The sequence below is a fragment of the Hyaena hyaena genome, unplaced genomic scaffold (assembly GCF_003009895.1).
Source record: "Hyaena hyaena isolate Hyena2069 unplaced genomic scaffold, ASM300989v1 scaffold_559, whole genome shotgun sequence".
Taxonomy (NCBI): Eukaryota; Metazoa; Chordata; class Mammalia; order Carnivora; family Hyaenidae; genus Hyaena; species Hyaena hyaena.
In genome coordinates, this window is record NW_024081191.1 from 1,120,231 (window position 1) to 1,143,505 (window position 23,275).

The following is a 23,275-nucleotide window of genomic DNA, read 5'->3' on the forward strand; positions in this document are numbered from 1 at the left end:
AAATGGTAAAGACAAGTAAATATTTCTATTTAGCAAAACTGTGAATGAAATTCAGTATTGTAAGGCTAAATTCAGATGGTTTATGGATTATTCTCCAAAAAGCTTCATTTTTTGTTTTTTTAGAAGAACCAATACCCATTTTATAGTTGACTTTTTAAACTGATAATTTATTCTGCTAATCCATGTAAAGCTAGTAGAGCTATTCACAGTTTAGAAAAATAAGACTATTGAAAAACAATCTTTTTAATCTGAGGATGAATTTTTTTCAACATACGAAATAGATTAGAAACTAAAATAGGTCGGGGTCGCAGCAGCTCGGGCGGCGGGAGGAGCGGCAGCGGCCAGGCAGCCCAGCTTCGCGAAGGCTCTCGGCGCGCGGCGGCCCGCAGGCACCCGGCACGCACCCGACCCGCCGCCACGATGCCCAAGAGGAAGGTCAGCTCCGCCGAGGGGGCGGCGAAGGAGGAGCCCAAGAGGCGGTCGGCGAGGTTGTCAGCTAAACCCGCTCCTGCGAAAGTGGAAGCGAAGCCCAAAAAGGCGGCGGGAAAGGATAAATCTTCAGACAAAAAAGTACAAACAAAGGGGAAAAGGGGAGCAAAGGGAAAACAGGCCGAAGTGGCTAACCAGGAAACAAAAGAAGACTTACCTGCAGAAAATGGAGAAACTAAAACCGAGGAGAGTCTGGCCTCTGAGGAAGCAGGAGAGAAAGAAGCCAAGTCTGATTAATACCACATCCCATGTCTTCTCAGTGGTCCCTGAGTCCCTTCTTGTACAATCCAGAGGAATATTTTTATCAACTATTTTGTAAATGCAAGTTTTTTAGTAGCTCTAGAAACATTTTTAAGAAGGAGGGAATCCCACCTCATCCCATTTTTTAAGTGTAAATGCTTTTTTTTAAGAGGTGAAATCATTTGCTGGTTGTTTATTTTTTGGTACAACCAGAAAATAGTGGGATATTGAATATGGGAGGCTTTGATCGTCTTGGGTGTCAGCTTAACATTCCATAGATGGGGTAATTTTTATATCCTGTAATACCAAGCATACTAAATGGCAATTTGGAGTCAGTCGTGCATTTAATATGTCTGGAACATTTTAAATACTTCTATTCCCTTGTTGTTTTTGGTAGAATTGTTTCCTAAAGAAAACCACTCCTTGATCCTGGCTCTCCCTGTCAGAATTTGTGCACTCTGTAACATCTTGGCGTCCTCGTCCACTTTCCTAGTAAACTTGTGAATGTGCTGTGCGAGATTGAACATTGGAGTGTGTAGTGTATATGATACTGAATTGTGAGTTAATGGGAGTTAATTAACAGTGTAACAGCATATCAGCATTTGAAGATACCGGTACTTGATATGCTGTTAAGGGAAATTTGACTCCAAATTTTAAGCTGGACAGTCACTGGAATAACTTAGAAAAGAACCGCAACTACATGATTTGTTTAGATTTTCAGTATGTCTGGTAAGAATTGTGTGCAAACTGAATTGTCTGTGCCGATCCTCAGAACAACCAATAAAAATTCAGTTATGAAAGAAAAAAAAAAAAAAAAAGAAACTAAAATAGGTCATTATGGTATAATGGTAGAAGAGATGATAAATACTATAATTTCAAGATAAGTTTCTCTTTTTCTAAATTTAGTTGAATAATAGAATACAGTCTAAGTTGCAGTTGGTTACGAATATGTTCAGGAGAGCTGCAAACAAATCAATCATTAATATACCTGAAGAATTCACACACATATTTGGTATTAAACTAGCAAGTATTTGGTATAGGTTTTGGTATCTAAAACTTCCAGTGACTCTGACCTATTTAAATGTATGTAGTTTATACAGTCAATCCTGGAAACATTCTGTTTACACTAGGTCCACTGTTGAGCTACCTTGTATTTACAGAGCACCTCTAGACATTTTCATAATATATCCAGACATTCACTTAGAGAGAGTATATTTTTCCGTGCCCACAAAGGCAAGGTTATGGGCCAGATGTAATATAAGGTGAGCTGTCCCAAGCTGTGCAGCACTTCATGGATTTATGGAGGCCATCACCCAAATCAGCCCCAGGTCTGTAGCTGGTGAGGTCAGAGAATGTGAGGACAGGCATGGTGTACACATGCTGTGGGCACCTCCTAGGAAACCGAACAATCCATTTCACTTGTGTGTCCACGCTGGTCCTCTGGGAAGCAGATGCCAGAGAGAATTAGAAGTACATGTGACATATTGGGGCAATTGCTACTAGCAACAGAGAGGAGGGGGCAAATGGGGGAGGTGTGGCACCTGTGAAGAGAAAAAGGAAAGGAAGGAGGATCCTTGGGAAGAGCCTCCAATGGCTGTGTAGCTCAGAGCAAGCAGCCAGGCTGGTGGGGCCCGGGATCAAAGATTGCTCTTGAGCCAAGCCCTAGCTCTCCAAATCCACCATGATGGAAGCATCCCTAAGAAAGCACAGCCTTGGCGGCTCGAGCTCCCATCCCAGGTGGCAAGTTCTACCCAAAGTTCTCTACAGAGACATCTGAGTGTACTTCCACAGCTGCCTCAGTTACACGTCAGGGGTCAGAGGACAACTCCTGTTTGAACCCAGACTCACTCCCATTCTGTAAACAACATTTCCTGATGGATCACAATGTACTTTAAAAACCTCCGAAGATCTCTCTTTTCTAGTAAAAGGTATTTAAAGAAGGGTGATTTATTACTTCAAGGTCCTGGTATTCATGGAAACATAACTGAATGTATGTGATTGATACAGACTACATGGCTTCATTCACTCATAATTCACATTAAAGAGCTTTGTGTTTAGGTTTCAGCCCTACCACTGACTGACTGTGGGCAAGTCACTTCTCTCTTAGCCTCATTCCTCTCATGTCCAAAATGAGTAGGTTGTACTAAGTGATCTCCAGCACCCTCCAGTCCAGTCAGTCTGTCATTCCATTTCCTTAGAGCTTGACTGAAGAGTCAGGGAATAGAAATAAGTCTCTTCCCACATAAATTTTAGTTCATGTGAAACACAGTTATCTTCCTTGTTCTTCTCAGTCTCAATGACTATCACAAAGACTGAGCTACCAATTTTCCAAAGCCCACCTCTTATACCCATCTCAGCTGACTATCAGCTGATTTGGTCAGATCAGCAAAATAACTCTTCTTCATGCAACTTTGAAAAATCTAGCAGTATTTTAAATGTTATCTATAATCTATCTGCATATGTTTCTGTTCTGTTGATTTTCACCATATTTGAAATCAGATCATTGAATTAACATATACTAAAATTACCCTATTGTTATTTTTTAATGGATACAGATTCACATTTGTCACTTTGCACATCATATTTTATTATTCTTAGGACAACGGCTTAATCTGAAACATGAAAGATCTGCATCCACAACAAGGCAAGGGACACAAAGGGATGTCATCATTGGAATGATATAGGGGACCATCGGTCTGGATGGTTCCAGGCACCCAGATTGTTCCAGTGGGAGGAAGCTCCACATGACCCCTAATAACCTACTCTCGAGTCCTAGGACCCTCATCTTGGCTTAAGCCCCCACAGTCTGAGTTGGTGATGGAGCCAGGAACAGAATCCCAGTTGCTAATTCCCATCCCATTGTCCAGCTGACGTCACCACACATGGGAAACTGAGAGGCTGTTTTGGTTTAATCCCACAGGTGGTCCTGGCCCTGCCATATGACACCCCAGTGCCCGGGTATATGAACAACACCGTCAACACCATGCGCCTCTGGTCCGCTCGTGCGCCGAATGACTTTAATCTCAGAGACTGTGAGTACAGTCTGGTCTCTCACGCCTGTGTGTGTATGTTTAATGTTTTTGATCTCAGAAGCAACCAAATCAGCACCACCTCTAAAAGATGGCACAAAGCAAGTATCTTGGGGACTGGGGCATAAGTGGTTTCTGTATATGTGTGTGTTTGTGTGTGTAATCAATCAAATTGAGCTTGAGAGAACAGCCTTGAGTTTCTGGTCAGAGCTCTTCAGCAAGTGAGCAGCCATTTAATGGAGCACATACAAGGACATTTTTAAAGCAGTCCTTCTTAGACTCCCATGCAAATCATAGCAGGGAGGTCTGTGGAAATCCTTTTGAACTTTCAGAAATTATAGGCATCCCTACATCCACATGGCACACAGCAAGCATCAGGTGAGGTCAAGGGGCTTTGATAACAGTGACTGGCTTATGTATTTATTGATTTTTCTAACCCTCCCCTCAGTTAACGTTGGAGACTACATTCAGGCTGTGCTGGACCGAAATCTGGCCGAGAACATCACCCGGGTCCTCTATCCCAATGATAATGTGAGTGGTCAAGCTTGCTTTCTCAGTAGAAACAGAAACAGCTTGTTTCAGAAGTACCCTTTTATAGCCCATAGAGCACATCTTCAATACCGATTTGTTTTCTTCAGTGGACGGTAATCTCTGTCTCCTCCTGAATTGCTAGATTTCCCCTCCACTCCCACCCAAGTAAGGAAAACAGATTTGTACAGTGCATGAAATCAGAATTGGTATTTTGCCCTTGACTAGTAACCTCATGACTAATTGGGAGGTTATAGGTTATGTATGTGCATTTCAAAACCAAGCCTGGATACAAAAGATGAAGGGGAGCACCGGTGAAGTACTACTTCCTTCATTTCCAAACAGAAGGTTCATCCACAGAGTCAGTAGACCCTGGAAGTTTCCTGCCTGGCCTCTTCCCCTTTCTGACAGGCTCATCCTAGCCTTCCGCCCTCAGGCAAGGGGGTGTCTGGACCTCAGAGCAGACCCAGGAGTAAACGTTTGTTTCTTATGCCACTTATTCATCTCTTGAAACTCTTTTATAGGTGATTATGCCTAATTTTACACTAAAAATAGTTTAGCTAAAATGTAAAAAAAAAAAAGTATTTTTAAAAACTTGGGGGGCGCCTGAGTGGCTCAGTCGGTTTAGTGTCCGACTTCGGCCTAGGTCATGATCTCACGGTTTGTGGGTTCGAGCCCCACATTGGGCTCTGTGCTGACAGCCAGCTCAGAGCCTAGAGCCTGTTTCAGATTCTGTATCTCCCTCTCTCTCTGACCCTCCCCTGCTCACGCTGTCTCTCTCTGTCTCTCAGAAATAAATAAAAACATTTAAAAATTTTTTTAAAAAATAAAAAACTTGGGACTGGATCACAGATGACCACCATAGATTCTTAGTTGGTTTAAATATACTTAGCTCACCTTATATGTGGGTGAACTTATTTTCTTGAAGCTGTAATGATTATTCTTTTAATAATAAGTCTCAGGAACAACCAACTTAAGAGTCTGCTGTGAAAAGTGGCACAAAGGAAGGATTGGGTGATTGGGACATAGATGGTCCTTACACCGGTGTCCGCTTGGTGTTAAACTATAATCTCTACAGAGGATTAAATTTGCCATAGTATTTCCAGAAACTTAATGGTGTATTTTTCCCTTTGAAAGAAACATTGTAACTTCAGTACACGTCAGAAAAATCTCTGACCCAAAAGCAAAAAGTGATCTTACTTCATGGTCAGTTAACATAAGAATCCTTCCAAGTACTGCCTAGCTAAACCCAGCCTGCTGAATTATTTAACTGAAAGGGGCTGGAAATTCATCCTCCTGTCTTCAGTAGGGACCAAGCCTAACTTTACTTGGAAGTAATCATCTATAGCAGTTCGCAAAGTATACTAAAGTAAGCAGGGAATGCAGAGTTAACTAAATTCTTTGAGTAAAAGGTAGTTCTCAAGGTCATGCCTGTTTTTTTTTTGAGTTAATAAATCATTTTTGTACTGTAATTACAAGAACACATTCATTCTCTCTTCCCAACTTGGCCACAGCCCCCATCCAGACATTTGTCTCTCTTCCAGGGATCTTGCAACTGTCCTCCCTCTGCAGCTAGTTAGATTTTTTTCACTTGCTTAAAGCTCTTTAAAGTCTTCTAATCACCTATAAGAAAAGTACAGAATCTTAGATGTGCTCCCTAAGTTCCTCGGTGATATAGTCATGAGGGGCACCTGGGTCGCTCAGTCAGTCAGGTGTCCAACTCTTGATCTCCGCTCAGGTCATGATCTCATGGTTCAAGAGATTGAGCCCCACGTCGGGCTCTGAACTGACTGTGCAGAGCCTGCTTGGGATTCTCTCTCTCTTCTCTCTCTGCCCCTCCCTCACTCTTTCTCTTTCTCTCAAAATAAATAACTTTTAAAAAATGATACACTCATGAGTTTTCTGATGCACCCTCCAGGATCTTGCCCTGGGCTGAGATCTGACCATGCAGGACCCTTTGCTCTGATCTTTCTCACCTCCAAGAGAAGGCTCTTGCAGCTTCATTCTTGGCAGAATTAATTTTGGCTGCCTGTGTTGTGAAATTTGATTAGGAGAAGAAAGCTGAGAGTCTCAACAACTCAGCACATAAATTTTCACTTAACTCCCTTCCCCCCATTTTCAGTACAGAGTGGTACTCCTGCTTTCAACTGTACCTGCTTCCCTCCAGCCCAGAGAACCCTGTGTTACCATCTCCAGAGAAATGTCGGCTTCTGTCTGAGTTGGGAAAGGAGATCACTCAGCTGAGGGAACTAGGGTTGAAGTCTGAGACCAACTGCTTCTTAGGCTCATAACTAATCTTTCATTTTTAAATGTCTGTTTGTTTATTTTTGAGAGAGAGAGAGAGTAGAGGGAGGGGCAGAGATAGAGCAAGTGAGAATCCCAAGCAGGCTTCATGCTATCATTGCGGAACCTGATGTGGGGGCTGCATCTCACAAACCTGTGAGACCATGACCAGAGCCTAAATCAAGAGTTAGATACTTAACCAACTGAGCTATCCAGGTGCCCCTTGCAACAAACCTTTTACTGCATCTTTACCTCTACTTCCAAATGCACCCAGTGCTACCAAATCCTGAGTCTGTAGGAGATGTGGCACATAAATTTAGCTGCTTTTTGACTCTTCCCCTCTACCAGGGCAAAATTCAGCTTTCCCAGGTCTCCTGGCCCAGTTACTACCCATCCATCTAATTTTCCGCTTCAAAAAGGTTGTTGATGTGGTCTTGTCTCCCATTCCCTTCATCCTTTATTTGTATGCCTTCTTTAAGCCCCTTTACTGTCATCCTAATAATTTTCAGGAAAGAACAAAATCTAATGCTTGACATTTGACCTGCCATATTCCACCAGATGTCCTATGAGCTTTAGTCCTAAAGTTCTCCGGGCGAGAGATCCCCGTCATATTTTGGCCACACCTAACAGGGTGAGCCACTCTCACTCAGTCTCTCTGGCTTGAAGTTTTTTGAAGGGAAGGAGCTGAGATTGAAGCAGGAGTACTTTGTGGTGGCTGCTACCTTGCAAGATGTCATCCGACGTTTCAAAGCGTCCAAGTTTGGCTCCACTGACAGTGCCAAGACCGCATTTGATGCCTTTCCAGACCAGGCAAGTATTCAGTCTGTGAGCACAGACAGGGACGACCAAGGGGTCAGGACTTCCTACCAGGTTGCAACCCTCTCTCCGCTAAAACAGTTGAGTAGGTATGATGGGCTTAACTAAATGCCTCACAGAAGATGAGCATTTGGTGGGGTGCTTTATACAGACATGCATGAGGATAAGGAAGCAGACCCCGGGCCACCTATCCTCTTCACACCGATGCCTTTTCCCCACACAGGTTGCCATCCAGCTGAATGACACGCACCCCGCACTTGCCATCCCCGAGCTGATGAGGATTTTTGTGGATATAGAAAAATTGCCCTGGCCCAAGGTCTGGATAATTTGGCTTCCTTTTTCTTTAATTAACTAGAATATGTGTGGTTCAGAGATTTTGTCAAAAGGTCCTTTTACAGTTTTTCAAAATAAGTTACTGTTGGAATATTCCAGTGGTTAAAGGTAAAGTTTGCCCTGGTGCTGACATTTCTCTCTCCTTACTGCTTTACGTGGAGTAAGATTAAGAAATAAATACATTCCTAATAGGACACAGCTCATTAGCTCAGACTTGTGTTTACCATTTCTGCATCTAAGATGACTAAATTAAACTCTGCAACCTCAAAACACAGCTAACTTTTTTTTTAAACGCAGCTAATTGAAAGTGTCTCCACCACTTTGCAGATCAGTATTTTGAATATACTCTGTGCTTTCTCCGAACATTACTTGTTTGTATTCCTCAGATTTTGCTTATTTTATAAATAAAAGGCATGTTAGGATAGTAGATAAAACTTATCAGTACGTTGTCTTCAGTTTATCAGACAGTTTTACAAATAGCTGCTCCCTCCCCTTGCCCCACTTACATATTCCCAATCTCTGGCCCATTCAAGAACCTAGTGGAACCGAGTATGTCTTACTGTGTAGAAGAACCATCCTGTTGCACACTGGTGGGGCCTGAGGGAATGTCTGGTTTTGTGTGATAGGCCCCCTTCTTGCAGAGGAAAGCAGCTAAGCCCCTCCTTTTCCCTCAGGCGTGGGAGATCACCCAGAAGACCTTCGCCTACACCAACCACACAGTGCTTCCAGAGGCCCTGGAGCGCTGGCCCGTGGAGCTGGTGGAAAACTTGCTTCCTCGACACTTGCAAATCATTTATGAGATAAATCAGAAGCATTTAGATGTAAGTCATTTTTAGAGATTCATACCCCTTTTGAGAACGACGTCTGGAGATGTTAAGGGTGGCTACAGTGTTCCCTCTTACTGAACTGGAGGCCCAAACATCTTTCGGTCATTGATACATAAAAAGTATTCAAGTCCGGGTGGGGCTCTGTTAAAGGCATATTTTTGAAAAGACTAAAACAGAGGATGGCGTCTCCCTAGGGCTAACCCGACCCCTCACTGTGGGAGTGAAGTTTTGTATTTGCTCCATCAGAGATTTTGCTTGGGAAGTGAACGACATTATCTCAGTGTTGCTTTAAACCTGAGTGGCCAGCAAGGCCTTTCTCTTCCTTTGGCCAGAGAATCGCGGCCTTGTTTCCTAAAGATGTCGACCGTCTGAGAAGGATGTCTCTGATTGAAGAGGAAGGAAGCAAACGGATCAACATGGCCCACCTCTGCATTGTGGGCTCCCACGCTGTGAACGGGGTGGCCAAAATTCACTCAGACATTGTGAAGACCCAAGTGTGAGTGTCCATTCCTGTGCTGCTGGGTCTAAAGTTGCTCCGTCAGTGTACTGATGCTAGTTGATGCAGACTTGCATTTAGGTATAACAAAAGGCCCCATCAAAATGTGCAAAAGTATTTTCTTCTACACAAAATAAGCTTCTCTTTAAAAAAGAAAAAAAAATGCCTTTCTCTGAACCATCCTAATTCTAGATTTAGGAGCAAAAAAAAAAAAAAAAAACCACACAGCAAAAAAAAGCCCACACAAAACTATTCTGCTGAAAAGTCTGGTCTATATGTCAGTGCCAGGCCGGATATCATACGGAGGTGATTCGATGTGGAGTTTTTCTTGTAACTATTTGGAATTGCAAATGGATTTCTATTTTGAATGACAGCCTTAGCTGCTGCCAGCTCCTCCCTCCACCTTTTAGTCTTTCGAAGCCTACACTTGGCTTCCTGGATGTCATAGAAACCCACTCTTTCAGCCAGATTCAGTGATGTGTCTCTTCTGTCTCCAGATTCAAGGACTTCAGCGAGCTAGAACCAGACAAGTTTCAGAATAAAACCAATGGGATCACTCCAAGGCGCTGGCTCTTACTCTGCAACCCGGGGCTTGCAGAGTTAATAGCAGAGGTAACCGGGAAGGAGTGCCCTTGCACTTTCTGAACCCAGTCTGCAGGCGCTACATCAGCTGCCAGTGTGTGACTTGTGCTCTCCCACAGGCTCCGTGCTTGACTTAATTCTTGAAGTCATCTTGAAATTCTTAATTTGTAAACAAGGGGCCTGCAAATTATGTAGCTGGCTAACAGCACTCATATGGCACACAAATAGAAGATGGTAATGCTATTTAGTAAAATAGAATAACAAAGGCCATATAAATAACTAGTAGAACCTGGGTTCCATGTTACCCATTTTAGGGTAGGTTTCCTGTTTTTAACATTTAATGCCACTGAAACTACATTTAAGGTACTAGCAAAGTGTTCTTCCCACATGGCCTTCCCAGCCTCTTCTGTGAGCCTGGCCATCTGTGTACTGTGTGGCAGCCAGCCATCCTTGCTGTAGGTGAGCACAGGCACTCACCAGACTAACAGAAACTGCTCAGTTGGGCTCGACTGCCATCCCTGATTAAATCACCTCTTCTTTAAACTGAAAGAAAATCGGGGAAGACTACGTGAAAGACTTGAGCCAACTGACAAAGCTGCATAGCTTCGTGAGTGATGACATCTTTCTCCGAGAACTCTCCAATGTGAAGCAGGTGCGGCTTCCCGGGGTGGATCCTTTCCGCAGCACTTGTTTTCAGGGTTTATCACGCCCCAGTTTTTAAAACAGACCACCTGAGGATTTTAAATCCAAAGGGCTCTGGCAACATGCACTGTCTCCACAGGAGAACAAGCTGAAGTTTTCTCAGTTCCTGGAGAAGGAGTACAAAGTAAAGATCAACCCCTCCTCCATGTTCGATGTGCACGTGAAGAGGATCCATGAGTACAAGCGGCAGCTCTTGAACTGCCTGCACGTGGTCACCATGTACAACCGTGAGTCAGCCCTGTGACCACCACACCCCCTGGAGGTGGAAGTGACACTATCGGTTGGCATAGATCTCGCCACCCCAGCTATCAACTGTCCTCAGTCCCATCCACTTCTCAATCTCTTTCAGGCATTAAGAAAGACCCTAAGAAGTTATTCGTGCCCAGAACCGTCATAATTGGTGGCAAAGTAAGTTGATTCTATTCACTGGGAATTTGGGGGCCCTAATCTCTTGCCATTTCTCCACTTGATCATGCCTGCATTCTGTCAGCGTGTTTGACATTCTTCTCCAAGGCTGCCCCAGGATATCACATGGCCAAAATGATCATAAAGCTGATCACTTCGGTAGCAGATGTGGTGAACAATGACCCTATGGTTGGAAGCAAGTTGAAAGTCATCTTCTTGGAGAACTACAGAGTATCTCTTGCCGAAAAAGGTAGTTTCTTCATCACAGATCATATAGGGCCAGAGCAAATTCGAGAGAAAAATGACATGATGTGGAAAAATGAGGTAGCTGGGCACAGGGAGCCAGTAACTTAGGATAGAAGAATAAGGGCCTAGGCTAAGAGCCTTTAAGGTGATCCAGCTCACAACAAGATTGCTGTCCCTAAAGTCAAAATCACTGATTACATTTGCAAGTGCATTGTCCTGCCAGCTAGTCAGAGCTGGGTGCTGGAGGAAGTGGCCCTGAGGTTTTGGCAAAGTGCAGACTGTGCTCTACTAAGGAGAGGAAAGGTCTTTGTTCCCAGCTCCAGTTTTGCAATAGAACACCAATTCCCCAGCCCCTGATATTCCTCTGGTCACGTCGTGGAATGAAGAAGGGCTGTCATTTGTTCATGTGACAACAAGGAATGAAGACAGACATCAGGCTGCAAAGCATGAGGCTTATGTGTGCTTACATGGGCACTGATTATGCGTGGAGTTTCCACATGGGGACAGTTAGGCTGGCAAAAAGCCAACATCCCTTTCTCTACCGCTGGGACCTTTGCTTATTTGCATCATGTGCTCACAAAGCACCATCCACAAGCAAATGCCAACTGTGCATTCACCCAAGTCCCAAATTGAAAACAGACCTTTCTCTTTTTGAAGTATTTTTGGGTCCTCTGATATTACTGTTTAAGATTGTATGCACAAAGAGAAAAGAGCCATGTTCCTAGAGATGCAAATGAAGATATAGCTAATCCACAAATAAGCCTTCAAAGTAAAACAGAGAATTCTCCTGACCTTTGAAGTCAAAGTGGGAGAAAGGGACCTTCTGGCAGCACTCATTTGTGTGTAAATTAGGCCAAAAGGTCAGAGGCTTGGTGTCTAGCCCCAAGCAAGCCACAGGTGCAAGGGCCAAAAGAGGGAGGGAGAAGGTGAGAAGTGGAAAATGCAGACAATCCAATTTCCTCACATTATAAAGGAAGAGTCAGGAGAGACTGAATTTTAAAGATCAATAAAGAAAAGTTAATATATTTTATAAAGTTATAAAGCAGAAGAAATAAAACCATAACAAAGAAGAGAAGGTAGAAGAGAAACGTAATGTCAACTTTTATAGTAGAGAGCAATAGATGCTCTTTAGAGTTTCCAGACCAAGAAAGAGTATTATAAGCATACAGTTATTTAGCACTGTGGCAATAACCACCCAGACAGCACATCAAAAATGGTTAAAGGCAGTTGCCTGAGTCTGGAGGAAGAGTAAGATCCATCCTCCTATATACCATATGACTGTTTATCTTGATGTACATGTGGTACTTTAATGATCAAAACAGGCCAGCTAGATAAATGCTGATACAATAAATGTAGCATCTCGATAAATGTAGATACAATACAAGCGGGTCTAGAGAGACAGAATCACTGACTAATAATACCTTGCTTGCAGTCATTCCAGCTACCGATCTTTCGGAGCAGATTTCCACCGCAGGCACTGAAGCCTCAGGGACAGGCAATATGAAATTCATGCTGAATGGGGCCCTGACTATCGGGACTATGGATGGAGCCAACGTGGAAATGGCAGAGGAAGCTGGGGAAGAGAACCTGTTCATCTTTGGCATGCGAGTAAATGATGTGGCAGCTTTGGACAAGAAAGGGTAAGAGAGCAGTTCCTCCTACCGGGCAGGTGCTCTCCATCCCCAGGAGAGTGCTTGCCCTCCCAGGTGTCGTGTTGATGTTGGGACACATGAAATGTGGCCACAGAACATCTCCCATGCATCAGGGGAGCCCCCTGGCCACCGCTTAGTTTTATTAAATGTAGCAAGTGAACAAGAAAGGAGCTAGGGCACAGGTACGTGAGGTCCTTGCTATTAGTTACCAGCCACTGCAGAGCTGGCCTTAGTGAGCTGTCATTTCTCTGCATCTGTGATTTTGACTTTGATCAAAAGATGAGCCAGTTCCTTGTTAAAGTTTTTGCCTATAATTTAAACCACTGAGTGCACTTTTAAGATTTCAGGGAAATGGACTAAAATGTGGTAGAGGATAGGAATGGATATACAGAAGCACCCATGAATAATACTTGTTTCACTTAATATCTAGATACATTTATTAATCTGAATTCAAATTAATAAGGAGCTCTGCCCAAAAGGAACAATAGGGATCAAAAAATCTGAAAGGTACTTCCTGGCCCTTGGAAGTAAGTTTCCACTAAAGAACAACAAATTTGGGGGATCTGTGGGTCCAAAAAGTAACTGGTCCTCTTAACACAATACTTGCTTAGAATGTGAAGTACTTATGAAATGAATCTTACTGTATTTTACCAGATTGGATTTTTTTTTATTATTTACTATTCTTTGGGTCTCCAATTATAAGGAACAAACCAAGTATAGGAGGAAAATTCTCAAGATCTAATCAAATATTATACCCATCTTGAACTCTATAATGGTTTCTATAAATGCTAATACTTATGAGTGCATTTGTCACAGCTAATAGAGTGTCTAGTGTATTGTGTTTTTATTTGTGATTTTTTAAATTCCAGTATAGTTAACATATAGTGTTATGTTAGTTTCAGGTGTACAATACAGTGATTGAGCATTTCCATACAGCACCTGGTGATCATTATGTACCTGGACTCTTAATCCTCTTCACCTGTATCACCCATGCCCCCACCCACCTCCCCTTAGGTAACCACCAGTTTGTTGTCTCTAGTTAAGAGTCTGTTTTTTGGTTTGTCTCTTTTTTCTTTGTTCATTTGTTTTGCTTCTTAAGTTTTACATATCAGTGGAATCAGTCTTTCTCTGACTGACTTCTTTCACTTAGCATTATTATTCTCTAGATCCATCCATACTGTAAATGGCAAGATTTCATTCTTTTTATGGCTTCTTCCACAATTTGGCTATTTGTAAATAATGCTATGATAAACATAGGGGTGTATATATCCCTTTGAATTAGGGTTTTCGTATTCTTGGGGTAAATACCCAGTAGTGGAATTACTAGATCAGTCATTGTAGTTTTAATTTTTCAGGGAAACTCCATACTATTTTCTACAGTGACTGTACCAGTTTGTGTTCCCACCAACAGTCCATAAGGGTTCCTCGTTCTCCACATCTTTGTCAACACTTGTTGCTTCTTACATTTTTTATTTTAGCCATTCTGACAGGTATGAAGTGATAGCTCATTGCAGTTTTGATTTGTATTTCCATGATGATGAGTGATGTTGAGCAACTTTTCATGTATCCGTTGGCCACCTATAGGTCTTTGGAGAAATGTCTGTTCATGTCTTCTGTCCATATTTAATTGGATTATTTGTCTTTCTGGTGTTAAATTGTGTCAGCCTTTATATATTTTGGTTCCTAACCCTTTCTCAGATATGTCATTTGCAAATATCTTCTCACATCCACTAGGTTGTCTTTTGGTTTTGTTGATTATTTCCTTTGCTGTGCAGAAGCTTTGTATTTTGATGTAGTCCCAAAAGTTTATTTTTGCTTTTTTTCCCCTGCCTCAGGAGACATAAATAGAAGAATGTTGCTATGGCCAATGTCATAGAAATCACTACCTGTGCTCTCTTCTAGGATTTTATCAATTCAAGTCTCCTTAATCTATTTTGAGCTTATTGTTGTGTTTTGTATAAGAAGATGGTCCAATTTTGTTCTTTCATATGTAGCTGTCCAGTTTTCCCACCACCATGTATTAAAGACAGTTTTCCCCATTGCATATTCTTGCATTTTTTGTCAAAGATTAATTGACCATATAATCGTAGGTTTATTTCTGGGCTCTCTATTCTGTTCCATTGATCTATGTGTCTATTTTTTTGTGCCTGTACTATACTGTTTCAATTACTACAGCTATGTAGTACAGCTTGAAATCTAGGATTATGACCTCAGTTTTGTTCTTTTTCAAGATGGCTTTGGCTATTTAAGTCATTTCTGGTTTTGTACAAATTTTAGGATTATTATTCTAGTTCTGTGAAAAATGTTGATATTTTGATGCCTTGATTAAATGCATAGATGGCTTTGGGTAGTATGGACATTTTAATAATATTTGTTCTACCAATCCATGCACATGAAATATCTTTTCATTGGCTTATTTCATCTTCAGTTTCTTTCATCAGTGTTTTATAGTTTTCAGAGTACAGGTCTTTCACCTCCTTGATTAAGTTTATTCCTAGGTGTTTTATTATTTTTGGTGCAATTGTAAATTGGATTGTTTCCTTAATTTCTTGTTCTGCTGCTTCATTATTAGTATAAAAAATGCAAGATTAAGGGTACCTGGGTGGCTCAGTCAGTTAAGCATTCAACTCTTGATTTCAGTACAGGTCATGATCTCATGGTTCATGAGATCAAGCCTCACATTAGGCTCTGTGATGACAGCACGAAGCCAGAATTCTCTCTCCTCCCTCTGCCACTCCCCTGCTCACATGCACACACTCCCTCTCTCTCAAAATAAATAAACTTTAAGAAATGTGAACTTCAGGTATATTGATTTTTGTATCCTGTGATCTTACTGGATTTATTTATGTAATAGTTTGAGAAGAATAAGTATTAACTCCTCATTAAACGTTTGGTATAATTTACCTATGAAGCCATTTGGTCCTGGACTTTTGCTTGTTCAGACTTTTTGATTCCTGATTCAGTTTCATTGCTGGTAATCAGTCTGTTCAAATTTTCTATTTCTGTCTGATTCACTTTTGGGAAGCTGTGTGTTTCTAGGAATTTATCCATTTCTTCTAGGTTGTCCAACTTGTTGCCATATAATTTTTCAAAATATTATCCTATAATATTTTGTATTTCTGTGATATTGGTGGTTGTTTCTCCTCTTTCATTTCATTTATGATTTTATTTGAGTCATCTCTTTCTTGTATTGTTTTGTTTTTTTGATGAGTCTGGATAAAGGTTATCAATTTTGTTGATGTTTTCAAAGAACGATTTCCTGGTTTCATTGGTCTGTTCTATTGAGTTTTTTAAATCTCTACAGTATTTATTTCTGCTCTCATCTTTATTATGTCCTTCTTTTTATGGTTTTGGGCTTTGTTTGTTCTTCTTTCTCTAGCTCCTTTAGATGTAATGTTAGGTTGACTTTTTGAGATTTTTCTTATTTTTTTATATAGGCCTGTATTGCTTTAAACATCCCTTTGAGAATAGCTTTGCTGCATCCCAAAGATTTTGGATTACTGTATTTTCATTTTCATTTGCCTCCATGTAGTTTTTTATTCTCTTTGATTTCTTGGTTGACCCTTTCATTGTTTAGTAGCATGTTATTTAATCCCCATGTATTTGTGCTTCCCAGATTTTTTCTTGTGGTTGATTTCTAGTTTCAAAGCATTGTGGTCAGAAAAGATAGATGGTGTAACTTTAATCTTTTTAAATTTATTGAGACTTATTTTGTGGCCTAACATGTGATCTAGTCTAGAGAATGTTCCATATGCACTTAAAAAAATGTATATTCTGATTTTAAGAGAGAATGTTCTAAATATATCTGTTAGATCCATCTAGTCTAATGTGTCATTCAAAGCCACCGTTTCCTTGTTGATTTTCTGTTTGGATGCTCTATCCAGGGATATAAGTGTGGTTTTAAAGTCCCCTACTATTATTGGATTACTATTGAATACTTCCTTTGTTTGTTAATAGCTGCTTTATGTATTTGGGTATTCCAATGTTGAGTGTGTAAATATTTAAATTGTTATATCTTCTTTGGATTGTTCCCTTTATGCTTATATAGTTTTTTTTTACAGACTTGGTTTTAAAGTCCATTTTGTCTGATGTCAGTATTGCAACCCTGCCTTTCTTTTCACTTCCATTTGCATGATAAATGTTTTTCCATCTCTTCACTTTCAGTCTACATGTGTCTTTACATGTAAAGTATGTGTCTTGTAGAGAGCATTTAGATAGGTCTTTTTTGTCCATTCCATCACCCTATGTCTTTTGATTGAAACATTTAGTCTATTCCTATTCAAAGTAATTATTGATAGGTATGTGCTTATCACCATTTTGTTACTTGCTTTATGGTTGTTGTTGTTGTTGTTGTTGTTGTTTTAAGTTTATTTTGAGAGAGAAAGCATGAGCAGGGGAAGGGCAGAGGAGAGAGAGAGGGAGGGGGAGAGAGAGAGATTCCCAAGCAGGCTCTTCACTGTCAGCAGGGATCCCAACACAGGGCTCGAACCCATGAACTATGAGATCACAACATGAGCTGAAACCAAGAGTCAGATGCTTATCAACTGAACCTCCCAGGCGCCCCATGGTTGTTTTTATAGTTCTTCTCTGTTACTTTCTTCTCATGTCCTCTTTTCTAGTGGTTTGTTGGCTTTCTTTAATGGTATACTTGGATTCCTTTTTCTTTATTTTTTTGTGTTATCTATTACTAGATAACACAAAAATTTGATTTTTTTTACTAGATTTTTTTACTTGATTTTTATTACTAGATAACACAATAATTTTGATTTGTGGTTACTATTAGGTTTGTATGTAACATCTTATGTGTATAGCAGTCTCTGTTAAGCTCAGTCACTTAAGTTTGAACCCATTCTTTACTCTTTCCTCTCCCCCCTCCCCGTTTTAGGTATATGGTGTCATACTTTACATCCTTTCATCTTGTGGATCCTTTGATTGATTTTTATAGATATACTTTTTTTTACTGCTTTTGTGCTTCCTACTTTTCTTACTTCTATTTATGGTCTTTCCTTTCCACTCAAAGAATCCTTAAACAGGATTATTAAAAATCCTTAGAAAGAAATGTTAAAAACATTTCTTGTAGGGCTGGTTTAATAGTCATAAATTGCTTTAACTTTTGTGTGGGAAACTTTATCTTTCCTTCTATAATGAATGATAGAGTATTCTTGGCTGCATGTTTTTTTTTTCTTTAAGCACTTTGCATATATCATGCCACTCCCTTCTGGCCTGCAAAGTTGCTGCTGAAAAGTCAGCAGATAGTCTTAGGGGTTTCCTTCATATGTAACTGTTTTCTTTTCTCTTTCTGCCTTTAAAATTCTCTCTTTAGTACTATATTTTGCCATTTTAATTACTATGTGTCTTGGTGTGGACCTCGGTGGATTGATTTTGTTGGAGGCTCTCTGTGAATCTTGGAACTGGATTTCTATTTCCTTGGCCAGATTCAGGAAGTTTTCAGCTATTTCTTCAGATAAATTTTCTGTCCCATTTTCTTTCTCTTCTCCTTATGGGATCCCTTTAATGTGAATGTTATTACACTTGATGATGTCACTGAGTTCCCTAAATCTATTTTCACTTTTTATTTCTTTGATATTTCCCTTTGTTAATGGTATCATTGAGGTCCTGTACTCTTCTCAACTCCCATGAGTATCTTAACACCGTTACTTTAGAATCTCTATCAGGCTTATTACTCATCTCTGTTTTGCTTATGTCTCTTGCTGTGATTTTGTTCTGTTCTTTCGTTGTTCTGTTTTCATTTTGTCTCACTTTCTGTGTCTATTTCTATGTGTTAGAAAAGTTAGTTGCATCTCCTGCCCTTGATAGTAGTGGCCTTGTGAAGAAGATATCCGGTAATGCCCTGTAGTGCAGTGTCCCCTGTTCACCAGAACCTGGTGCTTCAGAAGTGTCTCCTGTGTGTATTGCACACACTCTGATGTTGTGGCTGAGCCACTTTTTCCTTCAGCCCAGTTGTCTGCAAGTCTCTCTGCCTTTCGTGGGCAGGGTTTGGTCACTGTGTCATTAGTGGGCCAATCTGGGGCTGCCTTGGGCTTCAGTAGTCAGACCAGGCATTTGCCAGAGCTGCAGTCGCAGCTGCACTGTACTCTCCCTCTGTCATCTCCTGAGAAACTTTCATTGGTGGGTGAGGCCTGCAGTCAGACCAGCAGTCTGCCCCCAGGCCTCTGCTGGGGCTGCAGTTGGATTGTTGTGTGTGGTTCTCCTTCCCTCTTCCTGGGGCAGGAGTCACTTTGGAGTAGTGCTGGCCCCCATTGGAGCTGCTTGCACACTGCCAGGCTCGTGGCACCACTTTGGATGGGCTACAGCCAAGAGCATACTGTAGGGGGCAGGACCACAGGAGAACATGGGGGCAAGGTGGGCAGTGCCAGCAAGGTTTGCACAGGTCTGCTGTGGGAGGGGACCTGGAGCAGAGGACTGGCTGGTGGATGTATCTGCAGGGGAACCTGGGGGCTGGGCACACTGTTAGCAAATTGGGGAGTGAGTGTTGGCATAGCACTTGTTCCTGTAGGTGTCCATGTGGCTAGGCTGGGGGCAGGAAAGGGAAATAGCACCTACCAGCCCCTTTGTTCCTGGAGAAGCCTCCTAAAGAACCCTGCCCCTCTAGTACATTCTCTGAAATTGGTAAACTGACATCCCTCCAGTGTACCCCAGGTGTTTTTCTAATTGCTGCTCCCATGCTGTGTCTCCATAGAGCTGTTTGCTGTGCTGTCTCTTTAAGGCCAGGGACTTGGTTTCCTGTGACTCTCCTGGAGCCTGCTGATTTTTAAATTCCAAGTGGTAATCCACACTGATTATAAGAATTCACAAAATTCAACCTCTCTGGTTTTCCAAGCCAAATGTTATAGGTATTTGTCTTCCCCTGGTGGGCTCTTCTGTGTCAGAGCCTGTCTCCCTACCTTCTCCACACCCACAGCATCCTTCCCTCCTGATGATAGTCTCATGGGTCAATTTAGGTCCCAACCATGTCTCTGTCCTTCCCACCCTCTTTGACGTGGTCTCCTCTACATTTAGTTGTAGAGAGTCTGTTCTGTCAGTTGTTGGGTCATTTTCTGGGTTATTTACACTGATGTGGGTATTATCTTGCTGTATCTGTGGGACCAGGTGAGCTTAGGGTCCTCCTGTTCCATCATCTTCCTTGGCAGTCACCTGCTTAGAGTATCGTTAGTCACATATGCTAATGTAAGCTTTTTCTTATCACCCCCACTCCCATCCCACAGGTATGAGGCAAAAGAATATTATGAGGCACTTCCAGAGCTGAAGCTGGCGATCGATCAAATTGACAAAGGCTTCTTCTCTCCCAAACAGCCTGACCTCTTCAAAGACTTAATCAACATGCTATTTTACCATGACAGGTGAGTTCCCACAAGAAGATGATGACATTTCAGCCATGAAAAAGGTACAAGAATATCTTAAACCAGCTGTAACATACCTGTGTAATTAGCATAGATTTGTGATCTGAGAAGCTAACCTATTCTTAGAAATGTTAGATATTCTCTACTAACCATGCTAGGAAGGTTTAAGACCCACAAATCTGGAACTCTTTTTCTCTTTCCATTGGTATACCTGGCTTTCAGAAACATCATATGCTGACATTCTTATCTGTGGGAAGAACCATATAAAGGTTGTGAGGGCTAGTTGCGAATTGAAATGTAAGTTTGGTGAACTAGCCATGCCTGACATTAAGTAAAACAGAATTTTAAGTGGAATCTTAGCACACATATTTTAATGACACTTTTTGTTGGTTTGTGTTTTCCATCCAATCACAAAAAAAACAGGTTTAAAGTCTTTGCAGACTACGAGGCCTATGTCAAGTGTCAAGAAAAAGTCAGCCAGCTGTACATGGTAAGTGCATTGATGAGACCTATAAAGGAACCCAGTTTACTATGGTTAAAATTTTTGTTTCTTTTTATTAGATCTAAATAATAGGGCCGCATTATCAATCCAAAAAGAGAAATGAGACAACCACCTAGGTTATTCAGATCAAAACTTGACTTTTCCCACGTTCAGGCAGAGGCTGGGATTTGACATGTTAAGCAGCAATTGTACATTTTTTAATATCCAAGTAAAAATATCACAATTCAATGTTTATTAAACACTCTCCATATAGCAGGCATGGCCTGGAAGCTAAGGTTATAAAGCCAAGTCAAATACACATTTTACCCACTCGTTTATTTGACAGAGAGGCTTTGGGAACACCTCAGTGGCAGGCAATGGACTGTGTGTCACACTCACTGGAGCAGCTTCTCCAAAATACAGCTGTCAGCCCCGCTCTGAGATTGTGACCCAGTAGTGGGTGGAGTCACCATCAGTGTCTGAAAACTTGCTAAGATGATTCTCAGGCTGAGCCCCAGTTAATTAGGATAAGGACTGACCCATAGTCTAGGAAAATTGCACAGTAAGTACCTCTCCTGGACTACCCATGGAGCAGGGCTATCTAGAGGATACAAACATAGAGAAAGAGGGGAGGTTTTATATTCAAATTTAAAAGAGGAATAGGGGCGCCTGGGTGGCTTAGTCGGTTAAGTGTCCGACTTTCGCTTGGGTCATGATCTTGCGGTTCGTGGGTTCGAGCCCCGCGTCGGGCTCTCTGCTGACGGCCAGCTCAGAGCCTGGAGCCTGTTTCAGTCTGTGACTCCCTCTCTCTCTGACCCTCCCCTGCTCAAGCTGTCTCTCTCTCTCCTAGAAATAAATAAAACATTAAAAAAAAAAACTAAACTAAACATTAAAAAATATTTTAAAAAAATAAAAAATAAAAAAGAATAAGAAAGACTACTTTACTAAAAAAAAAAAAAATCCAGAGCCATGTGAGTAACCGTTCGTCACATGCAAGGTTATACATCCTCATCAAATAGCCCAGCCCTCCAGGAGCATTTAGTAAATGCTAATAAATATGGAAATTTAGTAAATATGGAGAGGTTGATGGTCTGTGATAAGAAAGACTTTCAGTAATTGCAGGCATTACAGAAAAGTAGATCTAGGAGGAGGCTGGCTCTGTGCCTGGACTCCAGGATGGTTTCCTTGAGGTCGATGCCCTTGAGCTCTCTGGGCATAGTTGCCCTTGCCCGGATGGTCTCCTTTTCTGCCCCTTAAGTCAAAAGCCATTATACAGCAGAACAGCCAGGTTCCATAGAATGTTCTCCTGCACTCTGGACACATGACTAACTACTTTTAACAAAAACATGTTTCACTGACATTTCCTTCTATTCCTCTCCCAAACCAGGTGACAGGGTAGTTCCTATAGTTATCCCACAGGTTCCATTGGGTTTTTGGTTGTTGTTTTTTTTTTTTAATTTTTTTTAATGTTTATTTTTGAGACCGAGAACACAAGCTTGGGAGGGGCAGAGAGAGAGGGAGACACAGAATCTGAAACAGGCTCCAGGCTCTGAACTGTCAGCACAGAGCCCAATGCAGGGCTCAAACCCATGGACCGCGAGATCATGACCTGAGCCAAAGTCAGACACTTAACCGACTGAACCACCCAGGCACCTCTCCATTGGGGTTTTAAAATACGATCAAAGCCCATGCTGCTTTACAGACCTTATCTTCTGGTAGAATCATACCCAGTGCCCCAAAAATGTATAGACCACAGTAAATTCCAGCTAATGGCTCAAGCAAGGAGGGGCAGTCCTTAAGTTAAGCTGAGTGGCTCTCTGCCTGCCTCCAAGAACTAAAACAGACGAAAGAAAGTGGCCAACTCTAGCTCTTTCCTCTTGATCTCAACTCATGCTGTGTGTAGAATGGCTACAGAGGAAACAAAGTATAAATATAGCAAGAAAGGAAATTATGAACAAGGGCAAGGACAAATGTGAATGTCAGTTTTGCACAGTGGATCTCTTTTGCTAATGTTCTGGCCCAGATCCAAAGATGCCTGTCTCAAAGCCCAGCATTTGGTTCAATCTTTCTTGTTCATTAGTGCAAATTGCAGTTTTTACTCTTAACAATAATCATATTGTTAGGCTTAGAAACATGTTGGGAAGTCTATTCATTACCCATTTAAATAGTTAAGGTGAAAAAAGTTTTTATTTTCCTCTTAGTAAGTTTTCAAAGTCTGAATAAATGAATTTTAGGCTCTGTTTTTCAGTACCTTATGGAATAATGGAAGTTTTAGTTTTTCTTCTAAATGCTTTAGTGCATTGCTAATGGCTTTGAGTTATGCTCTGGTCATTTTTAATGAACCTTTAGAGTTTTTTACAAAATCATGAGGGTGTAAAATAAAGAGCTTCTTATATTCTTTTATGTAAAAATTATAAAATTCAGATATTATATATTTTATTAAGGATTAGGCCTTAATTGATCCTGTTTTGAAATCCCAATGGAACATTTGGGATTCAGTATAAATCTACTGAAGCATCTTCCTTCAGAAAGAACAAAGCAAGAAAAGTAGGTCAATAAATTCTCCCTTTAGATTATTTGCTGCACAACAGCTGTCCTTCTGCAGTAGGGTTTTTCAGACTATGATGCCAGCCACAGGTTAAATCTCTCGTCATGGCATCTAGCAAACAATGAATATGCCATCTAAGGGGAGGTGAAATAAAAAAAGCATGGGAAATATGGCTTGCATGCCAAAACACAGTAACCATAGGAACAATTACCAATTAGGGAATTTATATCCATGGTTTCTCTTAAAATAAAAAATAC

At 41.2% G+C, this 23,275-nt stretch overlaps 2 protein-coding genes across 2 annotated transcripts in view; both read left to right on the top strand.

The window, feature by feature from the left end:
- PYGL (glycogen phosphorylase L) overlaps positions 1–23,275 on the top strand; it is a 45,405-nt gene that overhangs the window by 21,565 nt on the left and 565 nt on the right. Inside the window, exons 6-19 of the mRNA XM_039256113.1 lie at positions 3,650–3,761; positions 4,207–4,289; positions 7,236–7,379; positions 7,609–7,701; positions 8,393–8,539; positions 8,878–9,041; positions 9,539–9,653; positions 10,174–10,275; positions 10,405–10,552; positions 10,675–10,733; positions 10,839–10,980; positions 12,409–12,616; positions 19,855–19,989; positions 20,413–20,479. Of these exons, the coding sequence (XP_039112044.1) occupies positions 3,650–3,761; positions 4,207–4,289; positions 7,236–7,379; positions 7,609–7,701; positions 8,393–8,539; positions 8,878–9,041; positions 9,539–9,653; positions 10,174–10,275; positions 10,405–10,552; positions 10,675–10,733; positions 10,839–10,980; positions 12,409–12,616; positions 19,855–19,989; positions 20,413–20,479 (1,719 nt within the window). The remainder of the gene's footprint in view (positions 1–3,649; positions 3,762–4,206; positions 4,290–7,235; positions 7,380–7,608; positions 7,702–8,392; positions 8,540–8,877; positions 9,042–9,538; positions 9,654–10,173; positions 10,276–10,404; positions 10,553–10,674; positions 10,734–10,838; positions 10,981–12,408; positions 12,617–19,854; positions 19,990–20,412; positions 20,480–23,275) is intronic.
- Positions 313–1,253, top strand: LOC120247982 (non-histone chromosomal protein HMG-14). Its single transcript, XM_039256115.1, has one exon. It carries the CDS (start codon positions 421–423, stop codon positions 724–726), a length of 306 nt encoding a protein of 101 aa, XP_039112046.1. The 5' UTR covers positions 313–420; the 3' UTR covers positions 727–1,253.